Source organism: Sphaerodactylus townsendi, linkage group LG06 (assembly GCF_021028975.2).
Source record: "Sphaerodactylus townsendi isolate TG3544 linkage group LG06, MPM_Stown_v2.3, whole genome shotgun sequence".
NCBI lineage: Eukaryota > Metazoa > Chordata > Lepidosauria > Squamata > Sphaerodactylidae > Sphaerodactylus > Sphaerodactylus townsendi.
Genome location: NC_059430.1, coordinates 92,900,867 through 92,924,348, shown reverse-complemented (window position 1 = coordinate 92,924,348; position 23,482 = coordinate 92,900,867). Strand labels below are relative to the sequence as shown.

Below are 23,482 nucleotides of genomic sequence, written 5' to 3'. Positions count from 1 at the left end.
AATCAGTTGAATCTGGTTGTGAAAGCCTTCAACAATACTTTCAATGTTTTTTTTAAATCTAGGGAGCCCAGATTCTCCCTTTAAATCCACTCCAAAGGGGTGGATTTAAAGAGAGAATCCGGGGAAAATTCTGAGGGTGCTTGTCAGGAGAGCAAATGTTTAAGATAACACTACCAAAAATTTTAGGGCTATCTTTAGGAGACTATCCTGATAGTACCACCCAGGTTTAGTGAAAGTTTGGTTCAGGGGGTCCAAAGTTATGACCTTCAAAAGGGTAGCTCCCATCTACCATTAGGGCCTCCCCATTGGAAACAATGGGGATGGAGCACTCCTTTGGGGGTCCTTAACTTTGGACCCCTGAACCAACAACCTTTTACCAAACCTGGGTAGAGCCAGAAGGGAGACTATCCTTATGATACCACCCCGGGTTAGTGAAGTTTGATTCAGAGGGTCCCAAAGGATAGACCCCCAAAATGATAGCCCCATCCGCTATTAACTCCCATTGGGAACAATGGAGGATGGGGAGTCACCTGCCCCTTTGGGGTCCATAACCTTGGACCCCCTGAACCAAACTTCACCAAACTTGGCTGATATCATCAGGAGAGTCACCTGACAATAGCCTGAAATTTTGGTGCCACTAGCCTAAAAACTGTGCCTCCTGCAGACCAAAATTGGAAAAAACAGTAAAAAATACAGAAAGCTTCAAACGAACCTGCAATTTTTCTGCCCACCACAAGGTGGCGCCCGGGGCGCTTGTCCCCGGATGTCCCCATGGTAGCTACGCCTGTGGGTCTCTCTTGGCGATATGATTTGCATACTCCTTTCCAAAGCTGAGAGGCTGTATGGACAACATACACAGCCATACAGACAACACTGGCAGGCCTTGCATCATGCAATATATTCTGCTTGTAGCATAAACTGGACAGGAAGTTGTGGAACAAACAGCATCTGAAGCTTTGCTTCACCCCCAAAAGCGCTATTGGTTCGGACAGTGCCTGCTTCTGCTTGGTTTCTAACAACAAAACCAGTTTCTCCTCCAATTAAAAAGGTACAGCGACACAGCCATGCTATATAGTACCTACCCAAATTAGGTGTGCTTGATGTCCTTTTGTTACTTTTGATCTTGAAAAATCCTCGCCCAAATGAAGACCGGGCTTTACGAGTCCCAAAGGCATCATCGTCATCTGGGGATTTGGGAGGGAGAGTTCCATATTTGCTGCCCTCTGCTGGCACCTTGCTCTGATGGGAAAGAAAGGTAAAAAATCTTGATATCACTCTCATGTGGTGCTCACTGCATTCAAGTGTGGGGTAATGAAAGAGACAACTGAGAAATGAAGGCCGCATGCTCCTAGTTAGTTAGCATGCAAATGTATGAATACTGAATCTACAGATGGATTAAGGAATAACGCGGGGATCCGCCAGAAACTCATAGGGAGGGGGTATTCCTCTGCCTTTGCTTACTTCCATCTCCCCACATCAAAGTTCCCCCCTCCCATTCCCTCCGTCTGCTTTCACCTCTTTTCTATCAATTTCCCTTGCCCTCCTTCTGACCTTACCCCCTGTATGTCAGTCCTCCTTCTTTTTCTCCCCCATCCAATTCTCTATCAATCCTCTTTTACCTCCCCCCTCCATTTCTTCCCTCACCCCTTGTATGTCAATCTCCCGCTCTTGTACCCCAGGCTCTTCACAGCCAATATACCCCTCTTTCTTCCAACACAGACAAGCTCCCTCTCTTCTTTCTTCCCGCTACCTCAGACAATCCCCCTTCATTCTGTCCTTTGGAGAAAACATTGTAACTATTGTGGGAAGATATTTTTAAAGCGGTAGTTTATAACAAAAGTTCTCTCTCACACACAATAGCAGGGTAGAAAATTAGTGCACTGAAATCTATGGGTCTTGCTTCTAAATAGTATTGGGTTGGAAGTGCCAAAAATCAAGTGAACTTGATAGCTTTATTGGGACTAAGTATTTTGTTTTCTCCATATTCCACCCACAATATCTTTGTTAACATATGCAATATAGACACGTTACCTCTGCTGGCTTCTCGGCAGGCTCTTTATCCTGTTTGGGGAAAATTATAAGCATTACAAATTGGAGGTAAAAGGTTGCCTTAATTCAACAGAAAACTAGTTAATGCCAAGTAAAACTTATACAGGTCAAGCCATCTCTAATACATTACTGAATGAAGGTTCAGATTCTCAGTTTAGTCTTCACAGAATTTTCTATTATTAGTTTGAGGAATTACAGACATTGCTGCACTTATTAGTCAACAAAACAAACAGATTTGAAAAGCCCACTGCGGATGACTACAAAATGGTGGCAGAAGTCACTAAGATTTAAGAATATAAAGCCAATATATTTGAAAGACTATCTTTCTCTCATAACTGTCTCCTAACTATGATTTCAGACCAGGCAATGAGGGTTATTTCCAAGCCACCATATTCTGAGGTAAAAATTGTTACTATTAGAAACAGATGTCCCTTAACTCCCTTTGTTTAATTGAATTTAACTTATCAGTCTTGATCCGTTCTATCGATCCTTTTAGGATGTATATGAAAATGTCCCCCTGCCCCCACCCCAGCTTTTAATCAGTAAGTTTACTGAGACTTCAAATGTTTTAGATAATGTCTCCCGATTTTATTTAGGAGATTTTTATATCACAGCTGTAGAGTTCCAGTTGAACCAGTTTACAGTTTTTTACTGTTTTTAATAGTAACAATTTACTATTAGTGGTGGTTTTAAACTTAACATTAACAAAGCTTTTTTTTACAATGATTATTGTCATTTTTTGTCAATTTACGGATTTCTCACAAAAAGCAGGATAATATTTTTAAAGATTCATTTAAATCCCCCTTTTCCATAATGGCTATATTTCCCCAGCCACGATCTGAAAAAACTGCCAAGACATTTAAATCCAGAGAATCCTACATTGTTAATTAATCATTTGGTATCCCATCACCTGATGTTCAGATGGGACATAAGGACTGTCTCCTTTGAAAAGCATTGCATCTGAAGATACATGCAAGTCTTGTCTGAGGTGTCTGATCCCTCAAGGTTCTTTCACACATGCAAGTCATCTGTTGATGCAAGTGTGAAAGCCTCAGGGATCCGAGCTGAGGGAATAAGAGACACAGAGTCACCATTCCAAAAAAACTGTAAATAATTCAAACAGGACTACCCACTTCGGATGGCTCTTTCTTCAGGTTTCCCAGACTGCTTGATTTTTGCAGAGCTGAAGTTCTAAAGACAATCACATTAAAAAAATTAACAACTGAATCCTGCAGCAAGGGAAGGAGATTCTTGGGAACATCTCTGGCAACTGCAAAGTATCTTAGGTGGAATTTTCAATTTCCCTTTATATTTGCAGGTAATTAAGCTGCAGAATGGCTAGAGGGTTGTGGTCCTAGGCTCTTAACCCATGCATCTGGTCTGCAGCCTTGAGTCAGCATGCCCAGTGGGTCCAGCCCAGGCATTTACTATATTTGGGTTCCCCCCCACCCTGTTTGTTCATATAAATTCTGTATTTGTAAACCTCTTTGGGTTATCAGTGGGGAGAAACATGAAAAATATTGAAATAAACACAGCTAGACTTGTACAGATATGTTAGAAAAATAGGAATAAATATCAAAACATAACCTGCAGTACCATTTAAATAAAAGAAAGGAAAAGGAGGAAATGCAGAGTTTTAAATTATTATAATTCCAACTGCAGTGTGGCAATAGGGTCTTCATGGGTCTCACCTCAATGCAAGAGGGTTACTGACCCAGCCAACAGGCTGAGCAGTGTTTCAAGAAGCCCACCTTCCAAGTCAAGGAAGTAGCTTCAGTCCAGCTACAATCTCTTACCATCTACAATATGGAAGAAACTGCTGAGCCTTGCAATCCAGTGTTTCCATTACAAGACAAGGCAGAGGTACACTGGAAGGAAATAACTGATTTCTTTCTGACAATTTTTCTCTGCAAAATCACCTCCAGGTGAATTTTAAGACAGCATAGAAATGCTCTCGGGGGGAGCAGCAGAATTTGCAAGGGAGAAGTGTGTAAGAACCTAGCGATTCTCCCCTCCAAGTACATTCCTCACAACCCGCACATTATCTCAATAAATATAGTTTTGAGAACATAACGTGTGCCCGTCCTAATCTTACAAAAATCATGGAAATTATTTACACAAAGAGCTTTGAGCACCCTAGAAAGCCACGTAAATATTATGATGTTCCCAGATTATGACACAAACATTTGGGGAAGAAGCAAATTCAGAAATTGTTTTCTCTTTCAAACAACATGCTTGCTATTACACACTCAAGAGAGTCAAGAACATGCCATTTCCCAAAATTTAAATAGATGAGGCAGGCAAAGCAACAGCAGATCTTCATTGTTTCAGCCATGCAGCCAACAGCCACACTGTAGATTTCTGCATTTACTTTCAATTTGATTTAAAAACCCCAAGTTTATAAATCAGTGGTGGCCAGACATTCAAAAAGTCAACCACTGCTTTGTGGATTACCGAGATCAAGGGAAACTGCTTCAGAAATGCAAGTGAAACGCAATGCCTATGTATCCTTTAGGAAGCTTGGCTTCCTTTCTTCCAATGCCATGATATTTGTGCCCCTTGTGAACAAGTGAATTACATCTAGGAACTTATTCTATACATCAACATAGCTGGGTTAATACTGTTGGGAATATCAGTATTTTTGGAAAGATCTAGCCTATTTTCGGCATTGGACTCTTCAGTGAAGATTTGGAAAATAAATCAGTGAAAAATAATCAAATAATGCTGAAGAACTTATCAAGTATTAACTGCATCATAACGAGAAAGCTGCTGTAAGCATCAACCAGATCAATACTTAACAATACTTACAAAAGCCAAATTGATAACCATGAAACTATTAAATTTGCTTTTTAAAGAATTATAATGAAATATTATTACGTTAAAAATGTGAGATAAGACTTCTATAAATGTGAACGATTCATGGAATTCTTTTATCTTCGGACACCAAGGTCAGCCAACAGCTACACAGTTATAAAAAATAAACAAAGCAGTAATAAAATAACAGCACCTACTAAAAATGTGATAACTTTAAAAAGGTAGCTGGACAACTGTTTGATACAGGAGCCCACTCCTTCACAGGGGCATCACAATGTGTCCAGCTACTTCATACAAAAAGGGTTTTCTACAGCCAGCTAGTATGACATGGGTGACTATGGACAGTCAGCTTGGTCAGCTGCGTGTGTTTCTACTTCCATTACATATGGCAGTGACGTAGGCATAGATTTTTTATGGGGTGGGTTCGGGGGGTGGGGCCACACCCCCACCTGCCTCAGGGTCATGCCTCCCCAAGTCCCACCCCCACACCTCAGTGCTTATAAAAGCAGATCTGAGGCCAGACTCCCCTGCCCCGCCTCCCCACCGGCTAGGCTCCCGCTGGCAGTCCCTTCTGCCCTCCGTTCTGGGCAGAGGTGTAGCTAGGGAAAATGGAGCCCAGTGCAAAATCTGAGTTTTGCACAGGCCTCCCCCCATGGGCAGCCACTGTGAGGCCTGGGGGTGGGGCTTGGGGAGGCATGACCCTGAGGCGGTTGGGAGTGTGGCCCCACCCCCCAAACCCACCCCATAAAAAACAAACGGGGCGGAGCTTCGGACATGTAATGGGGGGGTTGAACCCAGGAACCCCCCACTTTCCTACGTCCTTGACATGTTGCTGATATGTACAATTGCTGCAGCACAGGGACAAGCATCGACAAGCATCACTCACTCTAGCCCTTGCTAACTAATGCGTAAGAATGATGGAATTCCTAGAGATCCCCCTTCTAACATTTCAATCCCTTTCCACTCCAGAGTAGTAGTTCTGAAAGTTTTCCATCAAAATTCTTTACCTTTGTGCAAAACCCTGGAGTGGAGAAGGAAAGGAAAAATCCACCCTTCCTCACCTCCTACTTTCAATAGGCAGCAACCATTTCTTTCTTTTGTTTTGTTGGAAAGCAGTGAGGGGGAGTTTTTCCTCCCTAAAGGCTGTGCACTTTTGCATTCCCTTTTGCAGCCTTCTGGGATCACTAAACAGCCACAGCTCCTGATTTTCAAGTGCTCAGCAGCACTCCTGGTTTCCATGACTAGGCAAACTAATCATCATCATCATCATCATCATCATCAAACTTCCTTTGCAGTTCTTCCTCTCAGGGATGATCCCCAGGGTTCTCCCTTAAGCATGGTTTGGCAGGAGGTTCAAACTGAACGTCTGGTGAGTGAGGCATACACTCATCTTTCTTCCATCTCCTCAGTACTGCAAGGCCTGTACTGCAGACACTAAGGAACCCTCAGCTGCTCACTCAGGTATCTTTCAGTGTAAGCCACTGAGATGGCAGACTGTGTGGCTTCCTCAAGCAGCCCTGCCACTGAAAGGCCTTTTAGGATTATTCACTACATTTGTTTTAATAAACTCTTGCTTAGGTAGCCATTAAAGCAACCTTGATTCATGAGGATATGTTCTAATAAATAATGCTAATGATGAACAATTACTGACAGCTGGAGGGATGAATGGGTCTCCAGTGGAAAAAAAATTGGATATTTTTATGATCATGATGGAGAAACTCTGGATATGGAAAAATGCCATGAGATTGAGATTAAACTACCTCCACAGATGGCATCAGTTCTCATCTAGGTGACTCTACATTTAACACACTAGATTAACAGGAACAGAAGTAGACAATACTCCTTCTTGAGTACTGTATTAGAAGTGAGTAACATATTAGCATCACTCACACACCACAAATTCAGCAAAGCATTTAAATTACTTCGTTAATTTAAGCATTTGAACAGTCTGGGTCAACTTCGTTGTAGTGATTAATATTTTTAGCATATCAGAAATCTACGGAGCCAGCCAGTATCCCCTTTGCACAATATTCAGCCACAAATAATTTGGAAATATATTACAAAAGCTTGTATATCCCTGGGGCTATATAACTTGATTGAAGACGCTTTATGCTGCAATAGAAATGAAAAGCTAGGCTATATCAATACAATGAGAAATAAGGTGAAGAAAGAAGGTATTGAGATGGCACAACCATGGAAGATATTTTAGTAAAAAAACACAATTGGAATATATTTTAGTAGAACTGTAATTTTAAAAAATGGTTCCTTGATATGGTACTTACAATTTTGTGCTACTTAGCTGGAATTTTGTGTCATTTTCTACAGAAGCCAATGGTGTTTTCCTTTCACTATAAAAAGGAAGAATATATAGTATATTAAAATGGGAAACATCCAACAAATATGCTTTGACGTGAAACCTGTTTCAGCCATAATTTTCTCTAGCAATGGGCCAAGTCTAGCCATTAACACAGAGATTGAGAGAGAGAGATTGAGAGAGAGAGATTGAGAGAGAGAGAGATTGAGAGAGAGAGAGAGAGAGAGAGAGAGAGAGAGAGAGAGAGAGAGAGAGAGGCAATTAGCAGATGAAGAAGAGTTCCATCCAATTTTATATAAAGTGAAATTTGAGAGAAGTTGCAGTTCAAATCAGGCAATACCTCTTCAGGGATTTTAAGGGAAGCTACAAATAATTTTACCAAGATTAAACAGCTTGTTGTAGAGTGGTTTGAATGAAGTCTCATACTGTCTTTGGAAAAATCTGAAGGGAATTTATGGGAATCTGGCTTATATGAAATGAATGTAGGAATTTTTAAGCAAGTTCAAAGAACATTAATAAATTTAGTAAAATGTATGAGAGGGAAGTACTATTTCTACAAGTGGACGAGAGGACAGGCCAGAAAATTCTTTTTTTAAAAAGGCAGCCAAAAAATTCAAGGATCAACAAAAGCTGTTGCAGTTGGCAGCAGAAGACAGGACTCACAATAATGGGCTTAAATTATGGGCAGAAAGGTATCAGTCGGATATTAGGAAAAACATTTTTAGAATAAGTGAGGGGAGGGAGAGAGGGAGGGGGAGAGAGGGAGGGGTGGCATGCAAGTGAAGGGGATGGAGGAGTGGCATGCAAGGGAGTGGGAGGGGCCCAGCATTTGGACATGACCCACCCACCCTAGTGAAGGGAGGGGGAGGGGTGGCATGCAAGGGAGGGGAGGGAGGGAGGGCCCCATGTGCATCTACCTCTTGACATGGAGAGAGGAGGAGGGAGAGGGAGGGAGGGAGGGAGTAGGGGGGGTGGGATGCAAGGGAGGGGAGGGAGAGGGGCTGGCATCGGCCTACCCACTCTAGCAGATGGAGAGGGAGGGGAGGGAGGGAGGGAGGGAGGGAGTAAGGGGTGGCATGCAGGGGAGGAGAGGGAGGGGCCCCAGCATCTTGACATGGCCTACCAACCCTAGCAGATGGAGAGGGAGGGGAGGGAGGGAGGGAGGGAGTAAGGGGTGGCATGCAGGGGAGCAAAGGGAGGGGGTCCAGCATCTGGACATGGCCCACCCACCCTAGCAGGGGAAGGGGAGGGATGGCATGCAAGGGAGGGGAGGGGAGGGAAGAGGAGGGAGGGGACGGAGGGAGGAGTGGCATGCAAGGGAGGGGAGGGAGGGGGAAGGGGAGTTCAGCAGTAGAACTTGTTGCCTAGGGAGGTGGTGAGCTCTCCATCACTGGCAGTCTTTAAGCAGCAGCTGGACAAACACTTGTCAGGAATGCTTTAGACTAATCCTGCATTGAGCAGGGTGTTACACCAGATGGCCTGTATGGCTCCTTCCAACTTTGATTCTATGATTCAAGCCGCAAAGGAGAAAGCAGAGACAGAAAGGAAGGGGAGGAGGGAGCTCCAGGAGAACATCTGCACTGACTGCAGTGGAGCCAAGAATCATTCCTTTGTCTGGGACCTCCACATCAGCATCCTGACGGTGCAGTTCCAGCAAAAAAAAAATGAGTCACAGAACTGCTTCCATCTGGAACAATCGGAACTATATATCGTATTTAGAATACTGCAACAATGACAAACATTAAAAATTATGATATTGAAAGTTTTATTGTCTATCCCTTTATTAAAAACACTTCTTAGCTCAGGGGATTTCCAGTTCGGCTGATCAAGGCTTTTCTTGGTGGCGTGCCCTTGCATTTTTTGTTTTAATTCCTTTCTCTGGTTTTTGGTTTTCCCCTCAGGGGACAGAGAACTTAAGGCCAAATCATCAAATTGGAAGAGACCACAAGGAACATCCAGTCCAACCCCCCGCCAAGCAAGGATTTTGTTGGACTTTATAGTCTTGGCAAGGTTTAACTTCCAACAAATATCCAGATAACTGAAATCTCCCATTACTACTACATTTCTTCTTTCTGAAAGTTTGGTCATCTGTTCTAGGAAGGCATCATCCAAGGCTTCAGTCTAGCTTGGGGATCTGTAATACACACCCCACAATGACATCTCTGTTGTTCCTCTTCCCCTTAATTTTTACTCAGAAGTTTTCAACCTGTCTTCCAGGATTTGTATCAAGGACCTGCTCACAGGTATAATCCTCCTCCTTTCCTATTTGGTCTATTTCTCTGAAATAGGTTATACCCTTCAATTATTACATTCCAATCATGAGACGCATCCTATCAGGTTTTAGTGATGACTATTATATCATATTTGAATATTTGAATCAAGTCTGGGCCAGGAGTTTTCCCGGTTTTCATTTTGCCAAGAAGTTCTTTAATTTCCTCAGGCAAGATCTTCGGGGATTGGGCAGTATACCAAATCCAATAAATAATCATCATCATCATCTTAGGCCAAGGAGGTAATTGCATGGAACTTTCTTCCAAATTATTAGGGACTACAGGTGAAAAATAAAGGAGAAGTGGAGTTCCCATTTATGAGAAGAAATACAAAACGGAGTTATTATTTTAGTATTAAATACTGATGTTACCAAAGACAAAATATCCATACCTCATCTCACTTGCAACTGCCGTCCTAGATTGGGCTTTGACTTTTTCAGTTGATGCTTCTGAGCATCTGGAAGTTGATGAGAACGAAGGGATGGAAACTTGCAAGATACTGGTGTGGATCTGGAGCGAATTCTACGGGAGACAAATCGTTCCCATTTGAGGATGGCAAATTGTACATTCATTGACTAAACCCAAGAGGATTAGTAAAGTTCAACAGCTTTATGTCTGAATCATAGTGGTTTTCAAGTTAGATCATTTAGTATGATCATTTAACTTAATATTCATGAGAAGAATTTAGACTATCTTAAATATTTAATCTTTAAATTGTAAAATCTTCCTTACACAGCTTTTAACCATGGAATTTATGCTGGGGTGTCCCCAAAGCTACTTCAATACACTCTACATGAGGCAACCTTTGAAGACACAGTCTGGGACAAGGGTACTTAACAGACTGCCTGTTCTTGTATGAACCTACCTAATTACTGCAGTCATCTCCAGAAGCCCTCTGCTGTGCAGTGCCACTGTCAGAAATAAGGTGGGTGACCATGTGAGGGCAGAGTGTTTCCTGCAGTGGCATCTTGACTTTGGAATATCCTCTTCACAAGTATTCAGCAATACTAAGTTTCTAGTGCCAGCTTACAGCTTACTCCTTTATGCAATTATTGCTTATTTTTCTACTGTTACTTTTTAAATTAATTATATTTTAAAAATTAATTTCTAACCTGCTTTCCCCACTAAAGGCAGGGGGAGAGGGCTTACAGACAATTAAAAGCAATACAAAGCAAGAGCAGGGACCATCTTTGGACAGGTATTCCCTTTAATGCACGAGGAAAAGAAGGAACTCTTTCAAGATCACACTGGCTGACAATTCTAGTGCTATATTTCCAGTGACCCTAAAACTGACAATATAAATAATTACTCCAAATCATTTTTACCCCAAACCATTAAATACAACAAAACAGCTTCACACTGGACCACTTCCCCCATTGACAAAGTTAATTAAACTGCATTGATATATGGCGGAAGAAATGAAAGATATACCTTGTCAGGAGATGCTGTTCTAAACTCTTCATGGTTTGGGGAGCCTGATACTGGCACAGGAGACAGACTTTTCTCAGATTCAGTCAGATTTTGTGAATCTGATGTTACTGAAACAGATCCCGAGTTAGTCAACTCCTCACATTCATCATCCTTGCCTGTCAACAGAAAGGTAAAAGTTGCTCACTGATGCTTTTCATTATGAATACTCTCACACTGAACAAATACTAGTTGGGAGATCATGATTTAACTCAGAGTTAATTAAAAAAAACTTTACCACTGCACAAGTCTCAATGCTTAAGAGCAGAATTCAGATCCAAAAGATGCACATAAGGTACTGATTTCACTCTTTGGGCATACCCAATGACTGTGGTCTTAATAGCACATTCTGACTTTGAAGTAGAGCCTATGAAAATCCATGGAACTTGATTTATATATATATAGCAGCACAGCATAAAAGTCTGAAACATTCACACATTCTGGATCAGACACAATATAAAGTTGACACCTTGATCTCTTCCTAAAAATCCCATATGTTAAGGTCTGATGGCTGGGGAGTTTTGTACAGGGAAACGAGTTGAGGCTTTTCAATGGGGATTTTATATTAAAAGTCATGAATGTGTAATCTTGCATTTCATATTTGTAGTGACTTTGGGGGCTCCAAATGTTTTGTATGAAAAACTGCTGGTCAATTGCTCAAGCCCCACGTTAACCAGGAAGGGGGGAAGTGTGGTACTTCTGAAAATGTGAGGTAAAGTGGTTGAGTACAGGTTTTATCCCCAGTTTTCTCCAAATAAAGGATTTCAGATATCATGGCTCAGTAAGACCTGTCTCTGCCTGAATCCTTGCAAAGGCTTTGCCAGTCAGAAAAGACAATAACTTGCTAAAACGATCAAAAGCATGACTCTGTATGTTCTGTAGGTTTACAGATTATCAGTTGCTTTAGAATGTTGTCCAGTAGATTAGTTAAAGATTTGTGAGTTATTGTAGCAAATTTAAACCTTAAAACCCTGTATGAACATCTGCCCCTCATCCCACAACACCAAGCTTCTAATTGGGAGGTATCTTAACAGATTTCTAATGGTCTGCCTCTGCTTAACTAAAAGTTTTAATTATGTCCTGTGGCATGTTTTCAATAGTTACATTGTTTTAATTTTAAGCCATTTCCAACATGCCTCTGGGAATGGCACAGAAATAACTTTAAAAAGTAGATAGTTAAATAAATTAAAAACTGCCACCAATTACAATTAGTAACAAAAGAGAGAATGAGAACCTATTACAGAAATACCATATGAAATAAGTCATACATGTTTAGCCAGCACATCTAATCCTCAAAAACAGATTCAGCACATCTAATCCTCAAAAACATTCTGGTGTCTTACTGACAAGTCAGAATTTCTTAATTCCACCCTGGCAATCAGCACTGGAAACTAAACATTATGAATTTCTTCCTTTCAGATCACATTTATATTGCTGCTTTGAAATTAAGTGATTTTCATAAGAGAGGCCACCCAGACCTACAAAGTTACAAGTGCTGAACTGTATTTAGATTTTTCCCTTAATATTTTCCTGTGATTTTTACAGTGTGACCAGAACAATCACGGAAAGGAGTATCAAGCCCCATTAGGATCTTATTATTTTAAAAGCTTTGTGTGTAAAAAGTAAACTCAGTTCACGCAAGTGTAGAAGAATAATACAGCGGAACCTTGGTTTTCATTGGTAATCCGTCTGAAAAGAATCGATGAAAACCGAAACCGATGAAAACTGAGGCAAAATTTTCCATAGGAATCAATGTAAATCCAATTAATCCGTTCTAGGCACTCCAAAAAACATATCAAAAACACATTTTTTGGTGAATAAACATAGCGTTTAATGCTGAAAACAGTAACAGACAACAAACAGAAAACAAAACAGACTAGGACCAGGTTCAGAGCCAGTGGACCAATGTCGCACCAGAAAGCTGTCCAAAGTGGTCTGTTTCTGACGCCTCTCTAAGATTTGTCTAAAATGGGGCAAGACACTATCATTAAACAAGTTGCAGACACAGCCTGCAACAGCTTTGTCCGGGTGATTTTTCTCCACAAACCCCTGCACCTTACTGCAAATCGATGAAAACCGAGGCAAATCGATGAAAACTGAGACAAATTTTTCACTGAAAAAATCGATGAAAACTGAAATTGATGAAAACTGAAGGCAATGAAAACCGAGGTTCCACTGTATTTCTCTTTGTACAAGGGGTTTGAGAGCCTATTTTTGGCCAAAAGCTCTATAATTGTTCAATGTTGTTTCTGCATTGAACCCATACGTGGGGCTGCTTGGGTTCAAAGAAGAATGAAGTAAGTACTGATAGTGTTTTGTGCCGGTCACTCAGTGGCCAGGGATAAGTTAGTGCCATACCTTTTTTGACCTGAGCCAGTATTACCATATCCTGTACTTTCTTATATCGGTTGAGAGACTGTCGAAGGTCTTCAATCTTCCGATCCTGTAAAAACAAAAAGATGGTGGGAAAGGAAAACATGTTTATCTTAATTTTGTCTTCTGCTTTCCCTTCCCTGGGACAAGGGATAATAGGAACAGCTTTTGGTTTTAAATTGTGATAGAACTTGTGATATTCAGGAAGTGTCAAAGTTGAGCAGTTCCTAAGAGTGCTTCACAGTCACTGATGTTAAGTAAATTAGATTTAATTTTTTTTCTATTAAACTCTTCCAATTTTCATTTGGGTGAACTGGTATTGGGTTCTTTCTGATCAGTGTTATTATTAATGAATACAATTGCTTGTGTCCCTCTCATACCGACTAGTTCTGCTTTAAAAAGTTTCAGCTTCACAAAATCCATCAATGCCTTTCTAACAAACATTCCCAGTACCTTCTCTTCATTCACTGCCATTAGAGATTCCACAGCCTTCTTCATTTTCTGGACCTCAATATCTAAAAAGATAAAGCAAGTGATAAAGCAGAAAGCCAAAACAAAACAAAAAACTACTTTGTGCAAATGCTAGTGTTCACATATTGTGAGAGACAAAATGCAAACCACCTGCTGGCATTTTAGTATGACCAAAAATATTCAGGAAAGGAACACAAATAAACATACCCCTCAGAAACAAGTCAAATAAATTATTTGAAATTGGCAAACCTCACAAGACAAAGATAAACAACTATTAATATTATATTTAGCACACTTACAGTGATTCTGAGTGTTTACAGCATGTTGCAAACATTATTCTCAGCAATAGTTGTAACAATTCAGTAAGATAGGTCAGTGTTGCTAATTTTAACTTTACTATGAAGTATGTGGGGGAGGGTGCTAAGGCTAGACACTTGTTTATATAAGGCCACCTAATAAGTTCCTGATCAAAAATAAATTTGAAGCAGAAACTGGTTATGGTGGGTTTTCCGGGCTGTTTGGCCGTGGTCTGGTGGATCTTGTTCCTAACGTTTCGCCTGCATCTGTGGCTGGCATCTTCAGAGGTGTATCACAGAGGGAAGTCTGTTACACACTGTGTCCCTCTTCCCACAGACTTTCCTCTGTGATACACCTGTGAAGATGCCAGCCACAGATGCAGGCGAAATGTTAGGAACAAAATCCACCAGACCACAGCCACACAGCCCGGAAAAGCCACCATAACCAGTTGAATCCGGCTGTGAAAGCCTTCAACAATACATTAAAGCAGAAACTTTAATTTGCAGCCTAGCCTAGCCTTTTCTGCTCCTGCTCTGCAGAAATCCTGAACAATGCTTGACTTACATCTCAACATTAGACTATCACTTGTATAAGCTAGTCCTCCTAAACAAAAAGGAGCCTCATGGTGCAGCGTAGAAAGCTTCAGTACTGCAGTCAAAGCTCTGCTTACAACCTGAGTTCGATCCAGACAGAAGTCACAGGTGGCCAAGTTCAAGGTTGACTCAGCCTTCAATCCTTTTGAGGTTGGAAAAATGAGTACCCAGCTTGCTGGTGGTAAAGTGAAGACAACTGGGGTAAAGTGAAGACGACAGGGGAAGGCAATGGCAAACCACCCCATAAACATAGTCTGCCTACTAAACATCATGATGTGATGTCACTGCATAGGTCAGTAATGATCTGGTGCTTGCTCATGGGGCTACCTTTACCTAACTGAAAACAATGGCAACACAATTAAAAACAATGGCAACACCATGCAGCAAAATAATCCATCATTAGGCTAACAGCCAAACATTCTTTTAGATACCCACACAAAGAGCGACGGCATTAGGCAGCTAATGGTAGGAATGGTCAATGAAATGGGCTGCAGAGGTGATGCTTAGCTAAAACCGAGAATGAATATAGTCATGGTGAGATGGTGTTTTGTTCTGTGGTGAAAAGTTCATGCTAATGAACAGAACTTGAAGTACAATTATCAAAAAGAATAGATGATAAGCAAACGAGCCTATTCCAACCAGTGCAAGCTCTGTTTCATCCTTAATCCTCATTTACAACAAATACCTGTAGCATTCAGAATTACAAATGTAACTCCATGATCAAAATTTCCTAATGCATAGAACCTGAGGTTCTCCATATGACGATGATTAATTTGGTATTTCTTATGTTGATCCTCTCTACAACTTACGCAAGTCATCTGATACTTCCAAGGATTTATAATATGGTTAACTTTGTGGTCCAGGATGGTTGTTCTGTTTAGTTTGTGCAAACAACAAATTAGCTGCACACAAAATTCTACTTGCAACAATGGAAATATATATAAACAGAACCTGTGCTGCTATCAAGTCTGAGAATTAAACTGATGGGGAAGAGTTGGCTGCAAGCCGTTTGGAGCCTCCACGGGCAGGCAACTCAACAGAACAAATGGTACTTGGGAAAAATTGGAACAATAACTCAAATAATTGTTTCATTTCATAATTTAAATTGCAAAATTTAATTTCACTCTTTTTAGACTGATTGCCATTTAAAGTGAGGATGGAAGATGAAGCAGTCTCCCAATGTTTTGATGAACAGTTTCATATGATACATGCAGAAAGTTGCACTGGAAGAACATTTCAAATGCGAACGGCCACGGAAATACATCAAAAACCTTACTTTTGTCTTTGAGCTTCTTTTTACAATGTTCATCTGTGCAGGAAAACCCATGAAAGTGTAAATATGAACACAAACAAAAACCATACTCAACTACGTATTTAGCCATAACAATACCGTTTTATTTATACTATATCATTTGCAAAGTAACCATAACTTTATGATATTTATGAAATTCATTTTAGGCTTTGTATTTATTGCGGATATCTGCCCCATTGGGAGACTGAACACATTTTCTGTCCCTTTGCTCATGTTCATAGCATTATAATAACCTCCAATTCAACTGGTGTGGCTGCCACTATTAATTATATGTGGAAACAAAGACTGTAGATTATGAATGATCTTAACAAATACATTGCTTAACAAAAATAGAATCTAAGCATTTTTATATTATGAAACCCAAGATCTATCAAGATTGCTCAACTTGCTTATACAATCACTCAGTGTAAAATGACGATAGTTCCTCAATTTACCTTTTTTCCTGGACCTTTATTTTACTCCATCAGGGACTCATCAGAGGCTAATCTTGTGGTTAATGTATCATATGTAGCAATAATTGACAATAGAATTATTTAATATGATTTGTGAAAACAGGATCTAATCCTCTGAGAAAGTAGAGGGGAATGAGTTAAAAGAAGCTATCTTCCTTTTTAATTTTCTGGCCTGAAGGTCATCTTTTTCCCCATAAATTATTTGGGTAAGTTTAGGAGTCAGGCTGCGATCTAATTTAAAACCCTTGGCTACTTGCGAGTAGATGCTGTTAATCTGGGAATTGACTTCTATGTGTGATCACGCACAGGACAACTGGCAAGAAGATTTCTAATATGCACTATGTATCTTGTAAGTTTCTTGTGGCTGCCATGTTTGGACTCACTGCACAGCAACCACCTGTAAAATGGTGATCTTCTATTTAAATCTTAGGAGAGAGACGTGTGGAAAAACTTGCCTTTGAAAATTTGGACAAAACCTTCACCTTGAGTTTTTTAAAGTTTTCCCTCTCTTGGCAGAGAACAGGCAGGGGATCAGCCTCAGCCAAACACAGAGGTGTTCCTCCCATTGGGCAAAGTGGGCAGTTGCCCAGGGCCCCCCTTCTGGCACCAAAAATGCAGGTTCGTTTGTGGGAATTTTTTTTGTATTTTCAGTGTTTTTCTGTTTTGTGTTTTCAGTGTTTTTCTGTGCCCTCGGCCTGCAGAGGGCGTAGTTTTTAGGCTAGCAGCACCAAAAATTCAGGGATTTTTTGGGAGACTCTCCTGATGATATCACACAGGTTTGATGAGGTTTGGTTTAGGGAGTTCAAAGTTATGGACTCCCAAAGAGAGTGCCCCAATCCCCCACTGTTTCCAATGGGAGCTAATAGGAGATGGGGGCTACACCTTTGAGGGTCCATAACTTTGGATGCCCTGAACCAAACTTCACCAAACCTGGGTGGTATCATCAGTAGGGTCTTACAAAGATACTCTGAAATTTTGGTGCCGCTATCTTAATAAATGCACCCCTGACAGCAGGCACCCCCTAAATTTCCCTAGATTTTCCTTTTAAATCCACCCCCTTCCTGCCAATGCTTGTTTTCTTTCTTTCTTTTATTCTCTCAATGCCCAATAAAGGTTGTTGCTGTTGTTGTTAAATCCACCCCCTTTGGCATGGATTTAAAAGGAGAATCTGAGGTCCCCAGTTTAAACATTGAAAGTGATGCTGTCTCAGGGTGGGGGATAATCCACCCCAAAACAGAATCACTTTCAATGTTGTTTAAACTGGGGACCCCAGATTCTCCCTTTAAGGTGGATTGAAAAGGAGAATCTGGGCTCCCTAGTTTAAACACCATTGAAAATAATGCTGTTTGAGGGCGGATTCCTGCATCACTTGTTTAAACTAGGGAGCCCAGATTCTCCTTTTCAATCCACCTTAAAGGGAAAATCTGAGGTCCCCAGTTTAAATAACACTGAAAGTGATGCTATTTCCCCCAATTGGGGGGACTGGATACAACACCATAAAATGTTTTCATAGCAGTATTAAAACATTTTGAAACCATTTTGAAAATGTTTTCAAAAAATATTTCTGCTGTGTGGCATGGCTCATTGCTGTGTTCAGATTCGTGAGTTGGGGCATGGTCTATAATGTGATGGTGACTTTGAAACAACCTGGTAGAAAAAATCATTGTTTGGTCACAGTGGGAGAGGGTGGCTGCCCATGCGGGGGGGGGGGGGAATCAAACTCAGGTTTTGCTCAGGGCTTCAGTTTGCCTAGGTACGCCACTGCCCAAACAGACTGCTACTACCCCCAGTGGTCACTAGTGCTGTGAACAGCTGCTGGGTAGTGGGAGATGCAGGCCTTTGAACAGCAAAGCAGAGAAGGGAAGCTGGGAACTATGGCCCTCTGAGTAGATAATTTCTATAAGGCCAGGGGATGGCAGTGGGTAAACCAGAACAGGGACAGAAAGCCCTTTGGAAGACAAGACAGAATAGGGCCTGTGTGTCAGTTTTACCATATCTCCACTCATTTTTTAAAATGTTTGTAACATTTGTCCGATCTACTACTACAACTACTACAACAAAACCTTCGATGGCATAACAGAGTAAAATACAGATGGACACAGGTAAAAAGTACAAGATTTAGGGAGGATTATGATTGCCATCTACCAGTAAACCTAGTTGTGGTGTCAAAAATTCCAGTTTGTTTACAGAAGCAGTTTAGTAGCATAGCATAAACATCATCATAGAGACAATATTTTTGTTTTAGTTCAGTTATGACGTAGGGAGAAATATGGTTAGAAGAATAGACCAATGTACACTAGGTTCTAGGTTTTACATGTCATATTGGGGTTCCTCCACTGGACAGCATATTTACTGTCCCAATCTGTCCTGATAAAAAGTTCCAAGAAGATTGAAACCTTGTGCAACATTTTGTGTCATTTTGGTTGGTCCAAATGAAAAGATATTACGTGGATTTTGTTTTTAACAGAAGCACAGAGCCAGAGTCACAAGCCAGAGACATAACACATCATATCCCATCTATAGCAGTGGTCATCTTCTCTTACCTCTGTCATTGAGGTCAGCCTCTTCTCCTTTTATCTGGTGGATCAGTGTCTCCTGAAGTCGTTTTATTTCTGCTTCCTTCTGTTCCAGTTTGTCTTTCAAAGATGCCAGCTCTTCCTGTGCAAAAACAATTTCCATTTACTACACAGCTTTATGCTTTGAAAGGCACAGTCCTAAACTGAAGTTTTATCATTCAAGTGACTTTTATCGTTCAAGTGACTTTTAATTTAAACTTGATGTCTAAAATCTTGACAAATCTTGCAAATTTTTACAAAAGTTTTCCCCAATGGTCTGTGCATAGAAATAGCCACAGACGAGGGAACACTATGACCTCTGACAAAATCATCCATTACTTATATGTATACTTATGCAAACATGAATTAAGCAGATGTGACTCACCCACATTAAGCAGATGTGACTTAATACAGTAAATGAACAACTCAATTACAAATTTAGCAACATCTAATCTATTTTAACAGTGCATTGACATGCACGCATGTGTACAGATATATGCACACATGCTAGTGGGTGGATCAAAAGTGGAACAGAAATGATTGTGACTTCTTGTACAATAAAATATTGAGATATATCAAACTACAAACTCTGCATATCGCTCAGATCACAAACAGTTTTATCAACACACTCAGTTGGCAAACAAAAGGAAAAATGCTTCAAACCACCACAAATTTTAGTCAGTCTTATAGTGACACAAATGCAATGTGAAGAAAACATGCATGTTTTAGCATCAAGGCTAAAAGACTAAAGACAAATTGCACTTTTCATCTAAATTTGTAGTCTGGTTTGGGATAAAAGAAAGGATTCTGTAATGATGATGAAAAGGATGCCCTACCCTATCTATGAACTTGCTTTCAAATATTATTTCCAGAACTATAGCTTGCTGTTGTATATTGAAGAGGCCACTTTCCTAGTAACTCTATTTAGCAGTTCCATCATGGGAAGTCAATCTGAGGATCTAAGCAGCCCTCATAATCCGCACCAGCTCTAATTCAAGGGCTGCTACGATTGGAATTAAGGCTGCTACCACTGAGCTCCCTAGCAGCAGTCCACACTGTGAAACGTACATATTCGTTCAGCCTCAAAGCCAGGCATCAAGTCCTGAGTGAATAAAGGTGTGACCCTGCCAAATTCACACCTGACAGCAGAGGCAGAGCTACCACGGGGCGGGGGTGTGCGTTGCATTGGGCGTGCGCCTGGGGGGGAAATCGCCCCCACTGCACCTCCCTTCCGCCCCCCATGGTGCCCCCCCTTGCAAGCCCCAGGGTCTCATGGGAAATGTAGTTCCCACCAGGTCGTTTTCAGCCTGAAGTGAATGAGCCGCTTTTCCAGGCTGAACCAAGGTAAGTGAAAGGGCGTGCAGGGGGGCAGGGCGCCACGGGGGGTGGGGGGGACACAGAGTGTGCACCAGGCGCACTCTGGCCCAGCTACGCCTCTGCGTGACAGCTTTGGGACATTATTGGATGGGTTGTCTTTAGCCACTTAGACCCAATATTATTTAAGAGGTCAAATCTGCAACCTCATTTTTTCCTCAATGTAAGCTGCCGGGGCGACCCGTTCATGTCAAACAAACACACTGGCAGCTGAAATGTTACTTGCGGTCCAAAACAAAAAGTACAGGACACTAGTTTCTAGATGTTAAAAAAATAGGAACACACACTTCATATTCACAGGAGGTATTTAAAAATCACAGACAGAAAACAAGATGGAAACAACACCACATCATCTGTGGCAAACAAAATAACTCAAAAGCCCAGCCATCTACTACACCTTCAGCATCTGGCATTTTTGCTCCATCCGCTGCTTTTCATACTGCATCTGTCCCACTTTGATTTTCATGCTAGAAAGTTTGGCCATTAAAGACTGGTAATAGAGACAGAGGAATGAAAGAGAAGTAAAGGTAGAAAAAAACGCAAAGCTCAAAATGGCTACTTTCACTGGGGATCATGGAGTAGTCGGAAACACCTTTCATTTAAGAGAAGCCAAACTAGACTTCTCCAGAGCCCAGCTGCGCTCAGCATCACACAGGAAGGGCTGGCTCTTATGTTAACCATGCAGCAAAGCCAACGGGCACTGAGATGCGGGTGAGAAGCCCTTTCCTGTCTAGTCTCGCCATTATGTCCATTTCTAGAAGGACAATGGCAACAACCTCAAATCTTTTAGGAAAGTCTCAGTTCTTACAAGGGGAAGAAAGTACTCAGGTCCTTTACAACACTTTCAAAACACATGAAGACAGCAACTTCTGTTTAGCTTATGGCCATCCTTACCTAGAACGTGTTTCACAAGCAGCTCCCTCTCTGTGCTGGACTTTTAATGCAACAAAATTATAATTGGGTCTGCCAGCAAGTTCACAGTCTGGCTGGACTGCACAGAGATACTATTTGTCTCAGCCAGCATTGCATCTGCACAAGGACAACGGCATCTGGCCTCCCTACCAGCCTCCACAGTGGTAACTTTAAAAAAGCCCTGTGATCAAAGGAATCAGGACAGCCACACACAGCTACACCAGTTCATACAAGTGGCATTTATACATAGTCCTGGAGGCAAACTGCACACTCCACTCAAGTGATTTCCAACAAGCAGCCTCAAGGCCTATACCACGAGAATGCAAATGTTTAAATACAAAACCAACAGCATATAAATCTGTTACATAAAGATACAACTGAGCCTGTGTTTCCAAGATCAAAAGAATAACTCTCATTTGTACAGAGGAGGATTAGAACCTTATACCCAGCCCTATCTTTATTTGCACTAACAATTACTTACTTTGGTAGATTTGATTTTTTTCTCATACTGAAGTCTCTCACTATCTATGTCTTCTACTTTCAAGCGCAATTCATGAATTTCCTGTACCAAACTCTGTTTGAAAAAGGGATCAATAAGAAAACAAAAGTAATAGAATATTAGTAGAAAAGCAGTATAAAAATAATCAATTGGAACCTCTTTGGGGGGTGTTTCAGGCATGTTGTAAAATTCAGACTTAAGGTCAACTTCATTGTCCTTCTAGAAATGGACATAATCCACATGTACCAATTATTAGCTTCCATGTCACTGTTTTCCTTCGCAACATAAAGAAAGGAAAAGTTGCCAACTTCTGTGCTTGAGATTTCCATCACAATGCTTCTTTCCTGGCACCCATAAAAGTGCTCTCTAAAAGCATCAAATTCATATCCCAAGATATGGACACATGCTTCACTGTCATCCTAAGCAAAGAAGTTGACCCCATCGATGTGCTGCCAGAATCACAAAACCAAGGTTTGACTCCACCATATACACACACACCCATAAAAACTTCCCCCAAAACAAAAATGCAACCCCCTAAAAAAAACCTGTAGCATCAAAGAATTGTGTGCTTTATTATTGAGGCCAGAACTAGCCATGACAGAAGATGCACTGTGGCAACTCAAAACTGTAGCCCCAGGTTTCCCAACACATAACTTACTTCTTCAAAACGTTACTATGATTTAGATTCCTCCAGACATGTTCTGCTCCACTAGCTGCAGCTTGTCTGAAGGGGTGACTGGCTACCCAACAACATTGCATCTTATGTTGAATACTACTAGATGAAGGCATCAACAATTGACATTTTTCTTACAAAGTTTAACTCACTGGGTATTAGAAACTTCAGGCTCCATTCAAGGCCTGAACTCATGACTCATAAAGCTAACTGCAGCAAATCAAGGTTTAATAAACCACCAAAAAAATGCAGAGGGGAGGAGTCTGACAGGCAGCATCACATGGTTAGACCTCTCCGTGACTTCATTTATTATGGTCTAGGCAAAACTTGAATGAGCAAACCTATTTGTAAAAGGCTGACAGGAAGGTTAAGAGAGAAGAAAACATTGCTTCTCACACCCAAACAAAAGCAAAATATATTTTATATTACACATAAAGAAATATAAGGACATTTAGAAAAGTTTCTGTCTTGACCAATCTATTTTACACCCTCACCTCTGTGTCTCTGAACCTGTCTTCATAGTCTATTCGGTCCTTCTCCACAGTGGTCAGCTTAAGTTTTAAATTAGATATTTCAGCCATAAGGTCCAGCTTTTGAGTTTCAAGGGATGTTCTGCTTAAAAGCTCCTGTAGAAAAGTGGCAAAGAATGGTTTATTTAAGAAGGAAACACTTTTTAAAAAATCACAATAAATGTATTTATGCAGTATATTTTTATTCTGCCTTAGCTCCAAGCAGCTCACATCAGCAGGTATTATTCCAAAATTTTATTCTCACAACTATCACTTCGTAATGAAGGCTAGGCTGAAGTGTGTGACTGGCCACAGGTTATTGACAGAGCTCCAAAAGAAAACAGAGATTGAAATCTGGGTCGCTCCATTCTGTCTGATGCTTTAACCATTACACCAAGCAGACACAACTGAAGACCCATACATCATCTGTATTAAGGAACAGAAACCTTATACCAGTGGTGAGCCAGAGCATCCTAGGACAATCCAGGTATAGGCTGGAGCAATAGGCACACTGCTGGTACATTCCTGTCCTTGGTGGATCATAAGGC

General features: G+C 41.0%; 1 protein-coding gene across 13 annotated transcripts in view; it reads right to left on the bottom strand.

Moving 5' to 3' along the window:
* Positions 1 to 23,482, bottom strand: part of PPFIBP1 (PPFIA binding protein 1) — a 121,530-nt gene that overhangs the window by 24,042 nt on the left and 74,006 nt on the right. For 2 of the 13 annotated variants that reach the window (XM_048499905.1, XM_048499907.1), the window contains exons 6-19: positions 22,920 to 23,051; positions 21,735 to 21,827; positions 20,739 to 20,831; positions 18,956 to 19,070; positions 15,925 to 15,957; positions 13,741 to 13,802; positions 13,273 to 13,357; positions 10,879 to 11,033; positions 9,839 to 9,969; positions 7,146 to 7,211; positions 6,925 to 6,975; positions 3,183 to 3,240; positions 2,032 to 2,061; positions 1,083 to 1,239 (exon numbers count right to left, since the gene is read on the bottom strand). In XM_048499905.1, the coding sequence (XP_048355862.1) occupies positions 1,083 to 1,239; positions 2,032 to 2,061; positions 3,183 to 3,240; positions 6,925 to 6,975; positions 7,146 to 7,211; positions 9,839 to 9,969; positions 10,879 to 11,033; positions 13,273 to 13,357; positions 13,741 to 13,802; positions 15,925 to 15,957; positions 18,956 to 19,070; positions 20,739 to 20,831; positions 21,735 to 21,827; positions 22,920 to 23,051 (1,261 nt within the window). The remainder of the gene's footprint in view (positions 1 to 1,082; positions 1,240 to 2,031; positions 2,062 to 3,182; positions 3,241 to 6,924; positions 6,976 to 7,145; positions 7,212 to 9,838; positions 9,970 to 10,878; positions 11,034 to 13,272; positions 13,358 to 13,740; positions 13,803 to 15,924; positions 15,958 to 18,955; positions 19,071 to 20,738; positions 20,832 to 21,734; positions 21,828 to 22,919; positions 23,052 to 23,482) is intronic. The other 11 variants (XM_048499910.1, XM_048499916.1, XM_048499913.1 and 8 more) reach the window with 7 other exon arrangements.